We start from the raw sequence: 20604 nt of genomic DNA, 5'->3' as shown, positions 1-20604 counted from the left end.
TTAAATTATCATTTTGCTCCAAACGTAGCATATTTGGTATGGAAAATGAACATATAAATACAGAAATACATTGCCATTTTGAATATTAGATTTCAAATTGAATATTGCTTTCCATATGCTTTCATACTCCCAACCTTAGGCATATTCCAGTCACGACTGAAACCATATGTTTACTTGTGCATTCTCTCACTGAAGAAGAATACAATAATCAAGTGCAATGTTCATTATTTTATTCAGTTAATGCCCTTTTAATTGCAATTTCTCCATTTCCATTGTGGCATTTCACAGCAAAACAAGTTTATCTAACATTTCGATTCTGATGTATTGAACAATCAGATAAATTACATATATTAAAAGTAAATTTTACAACGATTGTCTGGTAAAGTGTATCTGCAAGTGTGATGAAAAAATAAATAATTCTGACCCTGAGCAAGATTAAATCACTTTCCTGCTGAGTAAATTTACAGGTGATTTTGGATATTACTTTTTTTTCCTCTTGGCAGACTTAGAACATTTAGGTTTCTCTCCAGAATGAGTTTGCATATGATGTTTCAAGTCTCTTTGTTTTGTGAAACTCGCGTCACACTGAGGACACGCAAAAGGCTTCTTTCTAGTGTGACGATTTATGTGACTCTTAAGGCTTGCTTTGCTTAAGCATGTCACTCCACAGTGAAGGCACATGTGAGGCTTCTCTCCGCTGTGTGTTTTTGCATGGCTCTTAAGGTGTTTACTGTCTTTGAAGCTGCTTCCACACTCATGAGATTTCTCTCTTGAGTGAATCCTCAAGTGGATTTCAAGAGTTTGTTTACATCTGAAACTCTTCCCACACTGATCACATGTGAACGGCTTCTCTCCGGTGTGAAGTTTCATGTGAATCTGTAGATTTCCTTTTAGTGTGAAGCTCTTCCCACACAGATCACATGTGAACGGCTTCTCTCCGGTGTGAATACTCATGTGAATCTGTAGATTTCCTTTTAGTGTGAAGCTCTTCCCACACTGTTGGCAGGTGAACGGCTTCTCTCCAGTGTGAAGTTTCATGTGAATCTGTAGATTTCCTTTTAGTGTGAAGCTCTTCCCACACAGATTGCAGGTGAAAGGCTTCTCTCCAGTGTGAAGTTTCATGTGGACATTAAGGTTCCCTTTATGAGTGAATTTTTTCCCACACTGTTGGCAGGTGAATGGGGCCTCTCCAGTGTGATCTCTCATGTGGACATTGAGGCTTGATTTTTGAGTGAAACTCTTTCCACACTGTTGGCATGCGAACGGCTTCTCTCCAGTGTGAACTCTCATGTGGACGTCAAGGTTTCGTTTTTCACTGAAAATCTTTTTACACTGTCGGCAGGTAAACGGCTTCTCTCCAGTGTGAACTCTCATGTGGGCATCAAGGCTTGATTTTCGAGTTAAATGTTTTCCACACTGTTGGCAGGTGAAATCACTTCTAGTTTTTGTCTTCACAGCTCTTTTTTGTGAGGAAACCTTTTTTGTCATTGAGCAACTAACAGACTTTTCTGTAGTTTTGAAATCTTGATCTTTCTCATACTCATTTTTTTCAGATTCCTCCAGTTCTTGACTCTCCTCTTTCAGCTGCATTGGGTCTAAAGCAAAACAAATACAAGTTAACCCTAGTTTAATGGCACACAGCAAAACATCAAACCCAACAAAGGCCTTGTTTACACCTGGCATTAAGAAGTGTTCTGGTCAGTCGGTTCAGAAGTAAATAAGGGAGAAGTAAATAAGGGAGTAAAAAAAGTTTACGCCTGGGGCCTGATGCATAAACAGTGTAAAATAAAGTTTAAATAATTCTGTTTACTTCACTCACTCTAGTATAAGAGGGTGTACACCGTCTAGAACAGGGCTATTCAATTAGCTTCATTCAAGGGCCGGATTATTAAATTTAGCCTATTAATTGAAACCAGGGGTGCAAACACATGTATGGTCAAAAAAGAGAGGTAATCGAAGCGCTCGTCCCGTGGCAAATATCAAGATACTACATCGCCACCATCCCCAACCCACCCCTATAGGCACATAGAGTCAAATGAAATTTAGAAAAACTATCTTGCACTTCTTCTTCTTGCTCTACTGCTACTTCCTGAAAACAATTTCACCTGATGATTTGAATAGCTCTTTTTGTAAAGAATTCATAATTCTAGAATGATTGGGGTAATTGTGTAGGGTAGGCCTAGTGCATTTGCATAGAAACTAATAAACAAAATACAAATATAAATACAATAAAACACAAATACACGAGAAATAAAGCAGTGCTTTATGTTTTTCAGGTAAATTAACTGTATTAAGTATTAATACAGTTTATCTTTTGACAAAACGTGATTTTTCTCTTTCTCTTTTGTTGTTTGATTAACTTTGGTGACACAAACAGCTGCAGGTATATTGGGTGCTGTCCCTTTAAGACGAATGCACGTATCTAATACCGGTAATGACACGCATCCGTTTTATTTTGACTGCGTTTACGGGGAAACTCGTTGAGACGGACACTGGCTTATTTTTTCGTGCACATGTCTGTTCAAACACAAATAGATAAGAAAGAAAAGGGAATTCGGTGTTCACGAACTTCACGTGCTGTCTGCGACTGCGTGGCTCTGTGCGCCGACAGACCATCTACATTTGGATGTTAAACATAATATATATAGCCTGATACAGCAAAGACAACGTCGGCAGTATTGACGGCAAAGTAGGCTACAGAATATTTCGTTCTGTAGGCCTATTGACACGGGCAATATTTGAAAATCGATAATTAGGCCTATTTTTTAAATTACAATTATATATGCATTTGTCAAAACCGAGAGACTTTCAAGCATCAAAATGTAATTTATTTATATGCATTTGCGCCTTCTATTTTGTCTGAAAACTGCCAACACTCGTGCGTGTCGCGTGAAAAAAAGGCGTCGGTTGCGGTTCTATTTCTAGCACGCGGTTTCGGCGCGGCTGGAGAAGTGTGTGTGTCACGCAGGCATTGTGCTCTAACACAAGCTCTAACCAGTTAACATGAGAGCCGACATAAAAACGGACACTCCACGCCACGCAGAGAGAAATGTGATGCAGTGGCAGATCCAGACTTCCAGAGTGAGAGTGAGACAGAAACACTAGTGGTTCACGCTTGCGCACATACTGCTGGTTTGGCGCGCAGTGTTCTGATTCGCTTATTTCCTATTTACTTGTTGATGGACGCAATCCAGAATTACTGTTGGTTAAATTATAATCAGACCCTCTCAACCCCCCCCCCCCCCCCCTTAAAAAAAAACTCTTCGGATCTGCACGATTCACACAAGTCACCCAAACTGACGTGAAAAAAAAGCGGGAGGCGCCGAAAAGCGCGCTGTTTGCACCCCTGTGAAACATTATTTAACCTCCTACGACCTGGAGTCCACATACGTGGACATCACATTTTTGGTTGTATGCACCATAATACTTAATTTTGTGTAACTGGAACCTGTTGTGCACAAACGTGGACACTTACACTGCCATCTGGTGGTTTCAAGAGATAAAAAAAACTTTACATAGAAATTTCAAGATGACGGAGAAAACATCTGAAAAGTCAGGCAGCCACACCAGACCAAAACGTCCACAAGGGAAAAAATCTAATACAATTTCATTGTTGATTCTTGTTAAGTTATGCATAATAGTGTTGTATGATTAATATGGTATGCAAATTTGACAAATTTTTGTAACAGTAAAGATTTACTATGCCACTGAATTTGAAGTCCACATGTGTGGACAATGGGACTTAGCTTCGTTGAAAATGCCAGCAAAAAATGTAACTGTGAAAACGTAGAATTTGTTATAAAACATCAATTTATAATAGTTTACAACAGTATAAATTGACATTGCATGTGTGATTGATAACTTTACATTGATTTTTATTTTATTTTTTCTCATGATATAATTTCCAGAGCGTATTCCTCTGTCAAAGGCTCTGGAATTAGTACTGGAGTCAATTTCTGGTAGAGGAAAGGTAGAGGACTTGTCTGACAACGATGACCCCGTAGAGGATGTTGATAACCATCCTCCACAACAGGAGACGAGCAGCAGTGAGGAGGAGAGTATTGGGGATGAACACCCCACTCCACAGTCAACTGAGGCCAGCCGGGGACGTAAACGCCTCCGTGGTAAAACTTATGGTTATCGTTCAGACCCTAGCATTGCCATTTTGCGCACTACCAGACGTCGGACTCAGCAGGTTGAATCTGATGGCTCAAACGATGACCCTGAAGAGCCAACACCAGGACCAAGCTTTCGAGGACAACCCAAGCAAGGACAAGGAGTGCGCTGGAGGTTTGCTCAATTGACCCCAAACCTAGCCCAGTTTGAGCCTGGGGAGGAAACTGACCAGGACAGAGAAGGCTGGACCACACTGGACTATATAAATAAAATATATTGATAAAGATTTAATGAAACTGATTGTATACTGCTCCAATGCTACAGCGCTAGCTAGGAGTGGGTACCCACTCAACACATCAGTTGGTGAGATGTATCATTTCTTTGGTGCCTCAATTTTGATGTCCTGTGTCCCGTACCCACAAATCAGGATGTACTGGTCCAGCGCGTTAAGATTCCCAGCCATCACAGAAAAATTAAAACGCGACAGATTTTTCAAACTGAGGCAATCAATAAAGGTGGTCATTGATGATGACAATCCAGAAGACCTGAGGAAATGTGGTAAATCCTGGAAGGTGAGGCCTTTTCTTGACCACATTCTGAAAGGCTGCAGGTCTCAGGCAAGACCCGAGAGCATTTCTATTGATGAGCAAATTATACCATTTACAGGAGCCTGTCCTTATCGACAATATCTGCCAATGAAGCCCAATCCAGTTGGCATGAAAAACTTTGTTTGTGCTTCAGCAGAAGGCATCATGCTCAACTTTGAATTATATCAGGGTGCAGATGCACTGATTGCACAGGTCCAAGAACCAGGTGAACTTGGTTTGGGAGGCTTGGTCATTGATCGTCTGTCTGAAACTCTCCATCCTGGTACAAAAGTGTACTGCGATCGATTCTTTACATCCATCAAAGCTGTGAAACGAATGATGGAGAAGCAGGTGTATCTGACTGGTACAGTTATGTTTCCGAAGCAATGCAGAAGCTACCAAGTGACAAAACAATGAAAAAGAATGGAAGAGGTACCTCAGCACAAGTTACCACTGAAGATGGGAAAATTTGTGTTGTAAAGTGGTATGACAACAAGCCGGTATTGATGCTGTCTGTTGTCCATGATGCACAGCCTGAAGACACCTGTCAGCGATGGGACAAGAAACAGAAACTATGTGTGTCTATCAGACGGCCAAGTATTGTTCGTGAATACAACAAGATGGGTGGGGTTGACCTCACAGACAGGATGATTAGCTACTATAGAATGAGTGTCCGTACCAAGAAGTGGACGCTTTGGATGCTCATGCACTTCACAGATGTTGCTTTGGCCAACTGTACCGCCAAGACCACACAGTACGCGGCACACCAAGAAAGGGCATCATGCAATTTCTTGAATTCCGAATGGAAGTCGCTAAGACATTCATGGACAAGCATAACAATGCACAGGAAGACAGTACAGACCTCTCAGAACAGGAAGACAACACACACCATTCAGAGCCAAAGAAAAAGCGCCCTGTGAAGGAAATAGCCCACATCTCAGTCCGCAGAAGGGCTAATGCACATCTTGCAGAGGTGGTCAACCTAAAGAATGCAGCGCGCTGCAGAGCGACAGGCTGTTCTGGGAAAACTCGAGTCCGATGTGTAACATGCAAGGTGTTCTTGTACTTGCAAGCTGAACGCAACTGTTACACAGTCTTTCACAGCAGTTAAGTGTGATCAACTGTTCCCACAGATAAAAAGGACATTCCTAGTTTGGAGTAGTTTAAGTTTTGGGGTGTTACAAAAAAGCAAAAACCAAACATTAGAAAATATTTAAGGTTTTTGGATATGATAGCTTGTTTCTTATAAATTTTGCTTTTCCATATCCATGTTCAGAAGTTGAAACATTTATATATGCAACAGTAACAATGAAAAATGTTCAGGCACAGTGCTCAGGCTATAAATAAAAGAGATTTGCACTTTGTTGCACAATGGTACACCAAAGTTTGGGTCTTAGGAGGTTAATATTTATTTAATTATAATTATATAGACTGCCAGAATTGGCTACAGCGCTCAATGTACACCCTAAGGGCCTGGACCGTGTGCTTACCTCATCCTCAGTAAAAGGAGAGCAGAGAGCGGTATGACTTGTGCTCTAAAGGGCATGGAAAGCACTTTAGGCACATTGTCCCTTCTTTATCTAATGATGACTTTACTAACATTAGGCCCAAAATTGAGGCTTAAAAAAAAGATGCTTCCTCTGAAAGAACCAGCAAATCGCCAACTCACTTGTTAGCGGAAGAGGCTGAATGCGTTCATGACCTCCTGGGAAAGACATGAAGTTTGCCATCAAGCGGCCATAGATGGAGGCTCCAAAACTTGGGTTGGGTTGGGGATGCCAAACTGTCTCTCCCGCTTGGGAGAGGAGGTCCACCAATGGAACTGACCATTGTGCTGCTGATAGTGACTGAACCATCCCGGTGAACCACGGCTGGTTCTGCCAGTGTGGGGCCATGAGTGAAATCGAGCATCGAGCCAATACAGATAGGGCGATTTCCAGGGAACCAGAGCTTTGATGCAACCGTGGGTCACCCTGAAAATGAGACGGCCCTCATGCCACACTCAAGGTAGGACACCTTTAACAAGTGTTGTAGTGACAACCCCAAGTGAACTACTGAGGAGGCTGAGGCTCAATAGCATGAGGCTCAATAGCTTCTGAAACTTTTTTAGGGGAAGGTTGTCCACGACTCCGAATGACGCCGCCAACCTCTGAATTCTCAGAGAGCACTCGGGTGAAATCCAGGCCCGCATTTGGCCAGAGTCGAGGACTGCCCCAAGAATGGGATTTGTTGGCTGGGGGACAGTGAGCTTTTGCTTAGGTTGATCCTTAACGCCAGACTTTTCAAGTAGCTGAGGAGCAGAGATCTCTGCATGCATAGTTTCTCCTTCGATTGGGCTAAAAGCAACCAAGCTACAGTCGAGGTAGGTAAAGATGTATACTTCCAATCTGTCTCAGTGGGGAGAGGGACACATCTACGTATTTCGTAAAAGTGCGAGAAGCTAAGGACAGTGGTGGGACTGCAGATTGGTAAGACTCGTGAATCTCAAGAAAGGACTGTGATGTGGGGCTATCTGGATATGAAAGTAATCGTCCTTCAGATCCACTGGTAAAAACTAATCCCCTGGGCAAATCTGCGAGAGGATTTGTTTCAAAGTTAACTTTCTGGACGGCCGACTTATTAAGGCGCGGGATCAGACATCTCAAATCGAGGATGGGCCTGAGGCCTCCATCCTTCTTTGGAGGAGCTAGCGAGTGTAAAAGCCTGACTCGCTGTGGAAACTTCCTCCACAGTGCCCTTCACTAGCAGAGCTTGCTCAGGGGACGAGTGTGTCAACGTCCTAGAATGGGAACAGCGAACTGAAGAGAGTAGCCTCATTTGATTATTTCAACCCAATCTGGCTTCTGTGGCAGGGGCTGACGCTCGCGATGGGATAATGAAGAGGAGGAAAGCTTTTGATGAGGGTTTTGTTTATTATTTGATTTGCTATAACAGTGTAAGGGAGTCTGGGCGCATACTACTGGTGGGGCGGACCCAGTACTGACTACAAAAACAGCCCCAACAACGCCCGGAACTGAACTGAACACATGGTTGAATGAATGAATGAATGAATGAATGAGGCATTTATCCATGTCCGAAACTGTGGGGAAAGTGCGGGAGCGAGCGAGTTTAAACCAGAGATTACTTTACAGCTTTCTTATTTCTGCTTTAACATTTCTTGCATGCTAGTTTTAGAGTTTTTTTTCTACCTTTTTTTTATTAATCATTACTTGAATAAAACATTAAAATATTGAGACAATATTATATAGATGAATGTTAAAATTAAATGAACTGATATTAATAAGGTACATTTTATAGGCATATTATAATTTTATTATTATACTACAGGGCCGTTGAATGCTTGAATCTGATTGGTAGACGAACGTTCTAAGGTGTGCATTATTTTCAGGGAAACGCACGGCTAAAGTAGTTCCAGGCAGGTCTTGACCGCATTACAGCTCCATATCACTTCGCGTAGTTAACGGTAATAACGGAAAATAGGATACAATTCATAACAAGAAAAAGCATTTAGCCCCATGCGCTTGATCTGCAATTTTCAATGTCTAGCTTCACAATCAATGGAAACATGCAGTTTAATTTTAATAAATAAAGTATATAGTCCTGTCTATATTATAATCAATAGAAAATTAAACTGAATATAGGCTAAATAAATGGATAGTCCTGCAGTACGGATTTTTATTGCAGATAATAATAAATAAATAATTATTTATAGGCCCACTTGTTAAAAGGGCTTTGTGTTTCATTTATTTGGCTATAGTCTACTGTCATCTGTCAATGAAAAAAAAAAAAAAAAAAAAAAAGAATGAACGAATTAATTAAAACGAATTAAATTAATAAATAAATAGGCTAATAATACTGACGCACATGCTTTTCTGTCTCATTATTGCAACATCTCTCTCTAATAACTGCATTAATAACTGCATAAAGCCGGGGACACACTTTAAGGCCGGTTATGAATGCAATTTGATACTTATGACTGATAATGCCCAAACGCGCGTTCAGCGCGTTCAGTCTGTGTTCAAAGTCGGTGTTTAAAATCTGCTGCAGTCGATGAAAACAGTCAGAGAATGTGTCCGCTAGTCGTGTGTCCCCAGCTTTAGTCTGCTATCAGTGGCTCAAACCTCCGTTACTAACTCTAAAATTACGTTTTGGAATTAGCAACGGAGGCATTGGATTAGATGCGTAAGAAATTAGTCCTACATACAAGAGCGTTTTAATGACAAAAACTTTACAAACGTCTTGAAATACATAATCTGAACAATGTTTCGAGGTGTGGTAACTGTAGTATAAGCGGAATAATTGACTTCAGGCCGTTGAATTATTAGAAAAATAATGCACACCCGAGGTGAACGGCCACTCCGCTTCGCGTCGTGACCGCATTACCACCTCGGGTGTGCATTATTTTTCTAATAATTCAACGGCCTGTCGTCAATTATTCCTTACTTAATATATATTATTTAGGCATTAACTCAATTTAATGTGTTTTACTATAAGCCAGGTGTTTAAGTAACTTATGGCATTGTTGTTAATTTGTTAAACTGTAAGGAAGAGATGATAATTTGGTGGATCCGAACCGCTGAAGACGCAGTGGCTGAGTTTCTTTTCAAAGGGAATATTCCCCACGATCAACGTCAATGCTTTCATGTTTGCGCAAATCATTTCACACACCAGACTGCTTTATAAACGAGGGTCAGTAAAGCTGGATTTGCTAAAAAGCTGCTCCTGAAAAAAGGATTGGTACCAACTATTCGAAGTTGCCCATCCCAGCTCTAGGATATATTATGATAAACGGTCAAAAGCTTTGTGTTCTCTCTCTATGCGTCTGCACTTATTACATGTGTGTCAAACTCTTTTACATGAGCTACAAAATAGACGTCACTGAACAAGCTCAAAATATAAATCAAAGAAATATTTTCAACAGTAAATGAATAATTAACAACAAAAAAAATTTATACAAAATTTGTGTAATAAAAATATGAAAATATACACTTTGAAATTTGAATTATGGCTCTTACATCAACTATATTTAAATTTACACAACTAAGAACAGTGTGAAAAGAGTTTCCTTATTATATCTATCTGAATTTATGGACAAAACAGGTTATATGTGACTTTTTGGAGGGCTTTTACTTTGGAATCAGACAGTCCTTGACATTAGCTATGTTTCCATCACCACGTTTTTATCCAAATTAAGTGATATTGAATGAAAAATGCCTTATGGAAACAGTAAAATTCGATTGAATTTCATGAATATCGACTCAAATGAAATGTGTTCGGTCTCATCAGATTTTATCTTGATCGATATATGGCTTATGCGATAAATGCTGATGAAAACGTTATTTGCCGAATAAATAATGAATTGCGATTAAGTTTTAGGTAATTTTATGGTTGCAACCAGGGCTGGACTGGGACAAAAAATTGGCCCTGGCATTTTGGCCCATACTGGCCCATACATGATATGATCATAAACACCACACATCTTTGCACGTCATTGAATATGTCCTATAACAACTCCTTTTCCTTAAAGGGGTCATATAATGGTACATGCACTTTTACAAGTTGATTGTACTGAAATGTGTGTTGGCAGTGCCTGTACACAACCATCATAAAATGATAAAAATCCATCCAGTGTTTTTTTTTTTAATCTTCTTATATGTTTCCTCCTGTCTCAAATCAAGCTGTTCGATATTGTGACGTCACAAAATCGACGCCCCTCCCACGATGGCTGATTGACAGCAGCGTTTCAAACACAGACCCGCCCTCGTGAGCTATCATTGTTGATAGCTGGAGTGCTGAGTAGAATGGCGTCTTAACGATTGTGGTGTTCTGTTCTTGGGTGTAATAACGAACACAGCAGTCATATTGATGATGTTTCTAAATCCGTACAGCTGAAGACGCAGTGGCTGAGTTTGTTTTCGAAGGGAATATTCCCCATGATCAACGTCAATGCTGTCATGTTTGCGCGAATCATTTCACCAGACTGCTTTACAAACGAGGGTCAGTATAATGCTGGATTTGCTAAGAAGCTGCTCCAGAAAAAAGGATCAGTACCAACTATTCGTGTTCCTGCTGAACCTCCAGAAGAACAAGTGAGTGTAACGTTTTATTGACCTTTATATTAATCTTTATATTAATCTTTGCAAATTGCTTGCTGCATGCTTCACGATGAATGCGGCTGTTTACACTCAGGGTACATTACGGCATGTTTTCTATGTACGACGTTCTCGATATAATTCATAATCCCACGTTTATAATGAACAACGCGTTAGGTTATTGTGTTACGGTGTCCGCACAGAACAGAGGGGCGGGGTGAGCAAAGCTCATTATCATTTAAAGACACATGCACTTAAACGGCGTGCTGAAAACAGAGCTGTTTTTGACCAGGTAAAATTAGTGTTTTCTTACAATTCTGATGAGAATTTTTAATTAAAGTATATTACAAACTTTTAATTTAGACCCTAAAGAATCATATTAGCTTGTACAAAAATGACCCCTTTAAAATGGCCGACTCCCTGATCAGTGCCCTGACTACTGAACTAGGGAGCTGAAAAAAATCGAACTGCCTGAAACAAGTCAGTAATTCCAGTCTCACTTCCTGATGAACCAGCGTAGGTTAGTAACTAATTTGCATAATGTCAGCCCATTGGTTGCGGCTGAAAAGCGTCTGCTTTGCCCCGCCCTCAAACACTGCAGTTGTGGCTGAGACTGGAAGTTTGGTTCGTGTTTATTGACTTATTTATTGCTTTGATTCAATGAATGTTTACTACTGTTTGTAATATTATTGAATACTAAGTTTTTGACCCTCTGAATTTCATGAGGTTCTGAATATTGTTAGCCTGCATGAGCAAAAATGTGAAACTTTGATTTACTCTCCCACTGCCACCCAATGTTTTTCAACCTGATTTCCTTTTAAAAGTTGTAATTGATCAGACTGAGATTTGAGGAGTTTGTACATTATAAATGGTGTCCACTGCAGAAAGTCCTTCATTTCTGAATCTAAGTTCGACACTCATAAATAACAAATGTAAATTACTAACCTTTCACGGTTTTATTTATGCAAATTAATATTATTGTTAGATACTAGATATGGGGTTTAAAGTTACACAGAATAATTGTTTTGTTTTAGGCTACTTTCATATTATTTTCGTAATATTTTTTATTACTTTCATAATATTTTGCTACATGTAGTAATATTGAATGTCCAACATGGAAGTAGGAGTTTCTCAGATGCTCTTGAAGCAGCATTAGTATTAGTCTGATCATGTGACCTCAACAAACATGTCTGTCCACATGAGAAGATCCGCTCCATGTCAAATAAAACCACTTTAATTAGGACACTCACATGACATTCATCATAGATATCATTCATTTCTGTAGAGGCCGACATTTTAATAAGGATAAAAAGAAGAGAATGAAACTAACCTGTTTGTTGTTCAGCATCTTTGGGTTTCAAGCTGAACACTTCTACAATCTTTATGTCTTCACTCTCCTGTTTAATAAACGCCATCTTTATAACCACGTGGATCTCGGATGCTTCTCCAGGAGTTTTCCTGTGTGTTTGGACAATTTATCATGTTAAAGATGAGAATAATTAACAGAAAGAAAAATAAATCCACAGTAAATCTCTGTTAATGGACTTAAATCAACTGACTAGACAAAAATCACAGAGAACTACAAATTGATAAAAGAATACATGCCATTGAGAATCCGCTATAAATATTCACAAAGTAGAAATACTGCGCTTTACAACGATACCAAACTTGAGCTGAGAGAAAGCGCCAGTCGAGAAGCGACATTTCTCATGGACAAAGGACAGGTACTCCTCTCAGAAAACACACCAATAAAGATACTTTTAGATGTTTAACTGCTATTTGGAGCATTGGGATGAGGGATTAATGAACTAATTTCTGTGAAAAACTCAAAATCGACAAATTCACTTGTTTTACCTGTAGCTCGAAATCATATGTGTACAGTCGAACGCATCGTCTTTCAAAGTATACTGCATTAGTGTGTGTGTGTGCGTGTGTGAACACAGGCGGTCGACACATGCGCTTAAAGTATACTTTTTCCACTAGGGTGGACTTAACGCATGTTCCAAAAAAAAAGTATACTTTATTGTATATTAAATATATTCACTTTCTCAATAGTACATTGCAAATTTACTAACAAAAATTGTAGGCTACTATATTTAAATATATTAAAAGTATATTTGCATCACGCTTTTACCTATTTTCACAATACAACTTTTAACACGCTTTAAAATAAAATTTTAAATGTATTTTAGAAAAATATACTTGAAGTGAAAAGTCAGTTTATTTTTAAAAGTGTATTTATTTGCACTTTATTAAAAATATATTTTAGCTATATTAATTTTAATATATAATTGACTTTATGTGCTCTAGTGTACGGTGGCCGAGAGAGCTCAACGCGCTGCAAATGAAGAAAACACATGCAAACAGAAAAAAACGCATGCAAACAGAAAAAAACACATGCAAACAGAAAAAAACACCAGCGAATAAGAAAACATCTTCATCAGTTTTACAACTCACGTGCGTCCCAATACTCACAACACAACCAAATACGGAAACGCGCTGCAATTACAGAAACGCGCTGCAAATAGGACAGAACACAACGGAAATGTTTCCGGGGAACCCAATAAGTGACGGACGGACGGCTAGGACCTTACAGCTGTCTACTTTTATTATTATTATTTATTTAATATTTTTTTGCAAAACATACAAAGATGACACGTTTATGACATACAACTTTGTATACAATATACAAAATGTATTTGCGATATGTTCAATGTCATAAGAATACTAAAAAGAACAATGAGCTGAAGACTAAAATAAATAAATAAATAAAAAAGATAGAGAAAAAGAACGAGGAAAAGACATTAATCTATACATCAGTTACATTGAACACATTTTGTCATGTTATGTTAAAATAAGTTTCGTAAGAAATGTTAGAATGTAGCTATAGGTCCAAATATGAGACGGCAAGTTTTAAAGTTGAGACACTCACACAAAGATATAACGCATATTTTAAAAACTTTGTTGTATAAAATGTATATTTATTTGCAACAGTTATGTTAACAGCATTAATACTATATTTCTGGTAAGAACAGCTATTCAGCTGATGGACACGCGCTGCGTTGTCATGGGAACATCCCAGGTGAAAATAATGAGGAAATTACGTTGTCTTTCGTTGCTCCCTTCATCAACATAATGGCACACAAGTGCCCCGCTCCCTCCAAAGTGCCCAATTCAAGGGCTCTGCCGTCTGCCCTTTTAAGAGAGTAGGGCATAGGTAAAGCCAGAGCCCGCGTCTCTCTGGTAAAGCTCGCGAGCCGTCCGTCCGTCACTTATTGGGTTCCCCGGAAACATTTCCGTTGTGTTCTGTTCTATTTGCAGCGCGTTTCTGTATCTGGTTGTGTTGTGAACTTTTGCAGCGCGTTTCTGTAATTGCAGCGCGTTTCCGTATTTGGTTGTGTTGTGAGTATTGGGACGCACGTGAGTTGTAAAACTGATGAAGATGTTTTCTTATTCGCTGGTGGTTTTTTTTCTATTTGCATGTGTTTTTTTCTATTTGCATGTGTTTTTTTCTATTTGCATGTGTTTTTTTCTGTTTGCATGCGTTTTTTTCTGTTTTCATGTGTTTTCTTCATTTGCAGCGCGTTGAGCTCTCTCGGCCACCGTACTAGTGGCAGTTTTTGAGACATTATTATCACTCATTACTTCTGGAGAGAAATAGCGCAGACACTGGACAAAGATGAAACTTTCCAGAGCGCATGTGTCGACCGCCTGTGTTCACACACACTAATGCAGTATCCTTTGAAAGACCATGCGTTCGACTGTACACATACGCTAGTGTACGTTTTTAAAGACATTTTTAAAGAATATGTCATTTTTGGGGGAACTATCTCTTTAAGTCGGTCGCACACGATGAGAAGCACAGCGGCTAATGAAACACAAATCTCACTCAGAGGCTGCGTTCCAGTCCAAAATTGTCATGCCCTACACTCGCTAACTTCCCTCCGTCTCGTTCACTCGGATGTACGTCATTGACACTACTGGCCGAACCTTTGCAATCGAATCAGCTGTGGAGTTGATTTATTATTTACATTTTTTTCCCCTTTAAAAATTTGTTTAATGCAGCATCCAAATGTATATAGGTGTGTTTGGGTTGTTTTAAATTTAAAAAAATATATAATTATATCATAGAATTGTTTGTTGTGGTGGTGATTAGATGAGATCTGTGGGGACGTCACAATTGTGGGACATATGGGGGTGCCTGAAGTGTACATATGAAGTAGACTCGCTCCCTCAGTCAAAATCAAGGGAGCGAGGGTCTGTCCATATAAATGTCCCTGGTCCACTACACCAGGTGGAGCGCACTTCAAAATGGCGGCAGGGATTCCCCCGAGGGGAAGTGCTTAGGGAAGTTCGCAAGTGCGTGTCTAAAAGTGGACTGGAACGCAGCCATAGACAGGTAATGGCTTATTTGCCTTTCTTTCCATCAAAACTTAATTTTAAACCAGAATATATGGGCTCATATAATTATACAAATTAGGTTAAATATATCAGTAGGGTTACGGTTATGTTTTTGATAAGGAGAAAATATGAATTAAATTGAATCAATTAAAAGAGTAAATCATAAATAAGACAAATACAGTAAGTGCTATAAAACTGCTTGTACTAAAGACGAGTGTCATATACGCTCTGGTATTGCAGGATCATTAACAGATTATGTCTATTTGAAAACTTTAAATGTTTAAAAACACTAACCTTTCTTCAGCAGATTCACAACAGAGGCAGTGTAGCGCGGCGCAGCCTTATGACGTCACAGCACAGCGCCACACCAAAATAAAAGTCCTGGTCACAGGCTAAAATCACTTAAGTGCATAGAAATACAAGAAGTAACGTGAAATACATGTTAAAATACCTGCTGTATGGTAACAACATAAAACAGAGATAGACTGATCGTTTAAAGTAAGTTTATTACTTTATTTGTTATGGTCAAATCAGTCCACACTAACTGATGTAGATCAGTGTTTCCCAGAAGGTCATTCCTGGTATCCTGTTGAACATCATAACATTTAGAAAATCAACCTCAGTTTTTAAAATAACTTGTGCAATCACTATAGGGAAAAATAGATTAAAAAAAAAAAAACTTTAAGTATTTATGAAACAAAATAGTAACACTTTAGATTACAGCCGGCAAAATACTGCATGAGTAAAACAAATGTGTACCTTTCAGTAATTATAACGTTCCTTTTAAGAACTTACATGTAGGAATAAGGGAACAATATGTAAAGTTTTGGGAAAAGAGATGTAACAACCAGGAAAACTAAAAAAATATTTATACTGGAAATATTTTAGTACGGAAGCCCTAAAAGGCCATAGATTATTATTTCTTTATTTCTTGTTTTCTCGTGATCACGACATAATAAGAGTGGTTTTCTACAGAGCCCCTAAGGGGACATGGTGGTGGGAAAAAAATTGAAATAAGAGGAAAAATAATGCTTTTACGTTCCCCTGAAAAACGTTTGCAAAAAAATGCAAAAGCATTGACAAATAATTTTTCTTCCCATCTAATTTGTTTTCTTATCTCATCTCATTTAATTTTTCTGGGATGCTGTTTGAGAAGAGTGTGTGTGTGTGTGTGTGTGTGTGTGTGTGTGTGTGTCAAGTCACCTTTATTTTATATAGCGCTTTTTACAACACAGATTGCATCAAAGCAGCTTCACAGTGATAGCATGAAAATAATACAACAAAATTTGTTTCTAGAAGAAAATTGCATCATCATCCACCCTAAATAAGGTCTATGAGGCCTTCACAGGGCTGATGAGGTTGGCACTTCAGGGATGGATGGGTCCAGGTGCAGGTCCTTCATCAGATCTGGACACGGCCTGGATCCGGCCGACTTCAGTAAACCTCGGATAAACAGAGAGACTAATATTTTGCGTAATACTGTTTTTATTGCATTTTCTTAAACACTTACACAACAATGTACATCACATGTCTGTAACATCACATATAATGTACAAAAAAAAAGAAAAAAAAAAGCATTTTATTTTATCACATTCCCACATACAATGAATTAACGTGCCTTTTGCACTGTTACATTTAAAAGAAGTATCTGGTATGTTGCTATAAATTTTATTTAGTTTTACCGGAGTTATATAAGTACGCATAAGCCAATTGTACTGTAACAGTTTTAGTCTGCTGTTAACTGTCTGCGTTTGAGCTTTTGCACATGTTTGCTCCCATTTTTCCTTATCTATCTTCAATCCAAGGTCTTGTTCCCACATGGCTAATCTGGATGGAGATGACTCCTGAGAAACTAACAATAACATGTTGTATAAACAAGATATGTGTCCTCCACCAAGGCTTGGTTTAGACACACATTTCTCTAGATTAGTTAGCTCTGGCTCAGCTTGTCCCCGGGCAGTATGTATAAAATTCCTAATTTGCAAATATTTATAATAATGTTTTTTAGGGATTTTGAACTTATCAGTAATATCAGTAAATGACATTAGAACGCCATCTTTGTATAGATCTTTAACTTTCCACACACCATTCTGAGCCCAGAGTCGAAAGCCTAAATCCTTTCGACCAGGTATAAAATTATCATTCCCCCATATTGGGCTAAATACAGATATAGAGACTCTTTTTCCTTTAGATGAATTCGTACTTTCCCCCAGACATTAATCATGTTCAGTACTATTGGATTAAATGATATTGTACTCAAATTTTTCTGTAATATTTTTATATTGGCTGCATAAAGATACAAGTTAAAAGGAATCTTCGATTTCACAAATAAATTTTCTATTTCCAGCCATTTAGGAGGAGCACTTGCCGAAAAATGAAACATTATCGCTCTTAACTGGGATGCCCAATAGTATGCTTGAATATTTGGGAGTTTCAATCCTCCCCTATCGTATGGTAGGTAAAGCAAAGATGTCCGGACTCTTGGGTGTTTATTATTCCAAATAAACTGGATAAACATTCTCCGTAGAATGGTGAAAAATGAGGTAGAGGGATATTTTGGAAATAATAAATTATTTTGGGTAGTGTATTCATCTTTAATATATTAATGCCACCGATTAATGAGATTGGTAAACCTGACCATCTCTCTACAGACTTAGTAACTGAATTTGTTAGGGCATTGTAGTTCAATGAGGTTATTTTTTCTATATCTGCCACAATCTGGAGTCCTAAGTATGTAAATGAATCTGTAACATTAAGATTGGAAGTTAAGTATGATAATTTTGACTTTTCCTCTTGATTAAGAATAAAATAGAGGATTTAGACTGATTTGTCTTATAGCCAGAAAATTTCCCGAACCTTTTTATGAGATTGAGTAAAGCTGGAATAGATTGGCTGAGCTCTGTAAGAAATAATAAAACATCATCTGCATATAGGGATATTGCAGTGAGTTATTGAGCCGATCCTAATTCCACTAATGTTGCTTTCATCCCGTACTGCAATAGCAAATGGTTCAATTACCAAGAGAAACAAAAGTGGTGACAGAGGACATCCCTGCCGGGTGCCTCTATTTACTTTGAAAGGCCTTGAAATTATTCCATTGGTCAGAACCTCTGCTGTAGGGTGTGTATACAATAACTTAATCCATGAGCAAAATACTTCCCCAAAACCAAACCTTTGTAGAACCTCCCAGAGGAAAGGCCACTCCACCCTATCAAAGGCCTTCTCTGCGTCTAAAGATAAAATTGCTGTATCTGGAGAACCCTTTTTATGATGTAAAATATGAAACAACATCCGTACATTGTGAAATCCCTGACGGCCTTTCACAAATCCATTCTGATCGCGGTCCACTATATTTGGTAAGACATTTTCTAGTCTTTTTGCCAATATCTTACTAAGTATCTTTGTATCAGAGTTTAGTAATGAAATTGGACGATAGGATTCACACTTTGTTTTTAATTTGTTGGGTTTAAGAAGGAGCATAATCAGTGCACCTCTTAAAGATGGTGGGAGTACACCTTGTTGGTATGACTCTTTAAACGTATTTAAGATAGGAGAGGCTAATTTTTTCTTAAACTTCTTATAAAAATTCTATAGGAATTCTGTCTGGTCCAGGAGTTCGACCACCTCTCAGATTCTCAATAGCACTTAAAACTTCTTCTTCTGATAAATCTGCTTCAAGATTGTATTTTACCTCATTAGAAATCTTAGGAATTTTAATCTCATTTAAAAAAGTTTCTTGTTGTTTCCTGTGATCTGTATATTCTGAGCTGTATAAAGAGCTAAAAAAAATCTTTAAACGCATTGTTTATTTTAACAGGATCCGTCGTAATATCTCCCCCCTCTTCCTGAATAGAATTAATAGCACTTTCGGATTGCAACTGTTTGATTCTCCATGCTAAAAGTTTCCCTGGCTTTTCTCCTTGATCATAATAGCTTTGTTTCAGTTTCATCACTCTAGAGGCGGACATCTCTTCATACTGGGCTCTAAGAAATAAAATTTCCTGATCAATTTTTGTATCATTAATTTGATTTTGAAATTGTCTTTTTTCTAGGTCTTTCAATTTAGAATCCAGAAGATTTAACTTTTGATTACATCATTTTGATTTTGTTTTAGTGTAACTAATTATCTGACCTCTAATAAAGGCTTTAAATGCTTCCCACCTAGTACTAGCTGATGTTTCTGAAGTATTCATATCGAAATATAGGTCAATCTGTTGTTCCATATATTCAATAAACTTTGAATTTCCTAGCCACTTTGGATGTAATCTCCAGTTTGGTGGGTCACTTCTTAAATTGGCATCCATGTATATCAGAGATATGGAAGTATGATCTGATAGTACCATACTATCATACCAACAGTCAGACAGGAGAGGTGCTGAAATAAGAAAATAGTCAATTCTTGAGTGAGTCTTGTGCGTACTAGAGTAACATGAGAATTGGATATCTGTGGGCTTTTGGTTTCTCCATATATCAATTAAATTTAAGTCATTTATAAAAGATTTTAGTACTTTTCTTGTTTGATTGTGTGACCGATCGACTCCAGAAGATCGATCTTTACCCGGATCTAGGGTGCAATTAAAGTCACCTCCCATTATATAGTGACCCTGAAGTGAGGAAATAGTTAAAGGACAAGTTCGGTATTTTACACTTAAAGCCCTGTTTACAGATCGTTTCTGATGAAATAGAACTGTTAAGATTAAAATTTGGACAAATGCTGCTGTCCCGAGAATTTTAGGTTTCTTTCGCGTTCCCCAAAACCTCCAGAATGGGTGTATAGGTGCACTCGAACAATCCTTCCTAATACGCATTAAACTTTCGTTTACAAAGACGTGAAACTCACCGAGTGGTCAGGGGTGTTCACTGATATGTTCACACAAAAATCGCTGCAAAATATGCTAAAATTCTCGGGACAGCAGCATCTGTCCAAATTTTAATTTTAACCGTTCTATTTCATCAGAAACGATCTGTAAACAGGGCTTTAAGTGTAAAATACCGAACTTGTCCTTTAAGAATAGGTTAGTAAAGAATGCAGCATTATCTGTATTGGGACTATACGTTAATTAAATTTAGTGTTTCTGACAAAAGGGTTCCCTTTATAATGACATACCTCCCCATAGTATCGTATTTTACCTCAGACATCTGAAATGGTATAGATTTATGAATCAAGATAATTACTCCTCGTGCTTGGCTACTATAAGATGCAGAAAAAACTTGTCCAGGCCATCTCCTTCTAACCCTTATTATATCTTCAGATCTTAGATGTGTTTCTTGAAGGAACACAATCTTGCACTGCAATTGTTTGAGTCGGAGCATGACCTGCTTGAGTTTTGTAATACTTTTAAGTCCCCTACAGTTCCAGGATGTAATTTTAAGCTTTACTTCTCTAGACATTGTTATTAATTATATGC

At 38.3% G+C, this 20604-nt stretch overlaps 1 protein-coding gene across 1 annotated transcript; it reads right to left on the bottom strand.

Annotated features, from left to right (window-relative positions):
* Window positions 1-215: 215 nt before the first annotated feature.
* On the bottom strand, window positions 216-19851 carry LOC311088736 (uncharacterized protein). The gene is made up of 4 exons (XM_084123013.1): window positions 15708-19851; window positions 15491-15597; window positions 12126-12253; window positions 216-1595 (listed from the first exon to the last, which is right to left on the bottom strand). Exons 3-4 carry the CDS (start codon window positions 12208-12210, stop codon window positions 481-483), a joined length of 1200 nt encoding a protein of 399 aa, XP_083979139.1. The 5' UTR covers window positions 12211-12253; window positions 15491-15597; window positions 15708-19851; the 3' UTR covers window positions 216-480.
* Between the last annotated feature and the right edge of the window lie 753 nt (window positions 19852-20604).

The sequence above is a fragment of the Abramis brama genome (assembly GCF_963993115.1).
Source record: "Abramis brama genome assembly, chromosome: 8".
Classification (NCBI taxonomy): Eukaryota; Metazoa; Chordata; class Actinopteri; order Cypriniformes; family Leuciscidae; genus Abramis; species Abramis brama.
Note: the sequence above shows the minus strand (reverse complement) of the source record. Positions and strands in the feature narration are given on the sequence as shown.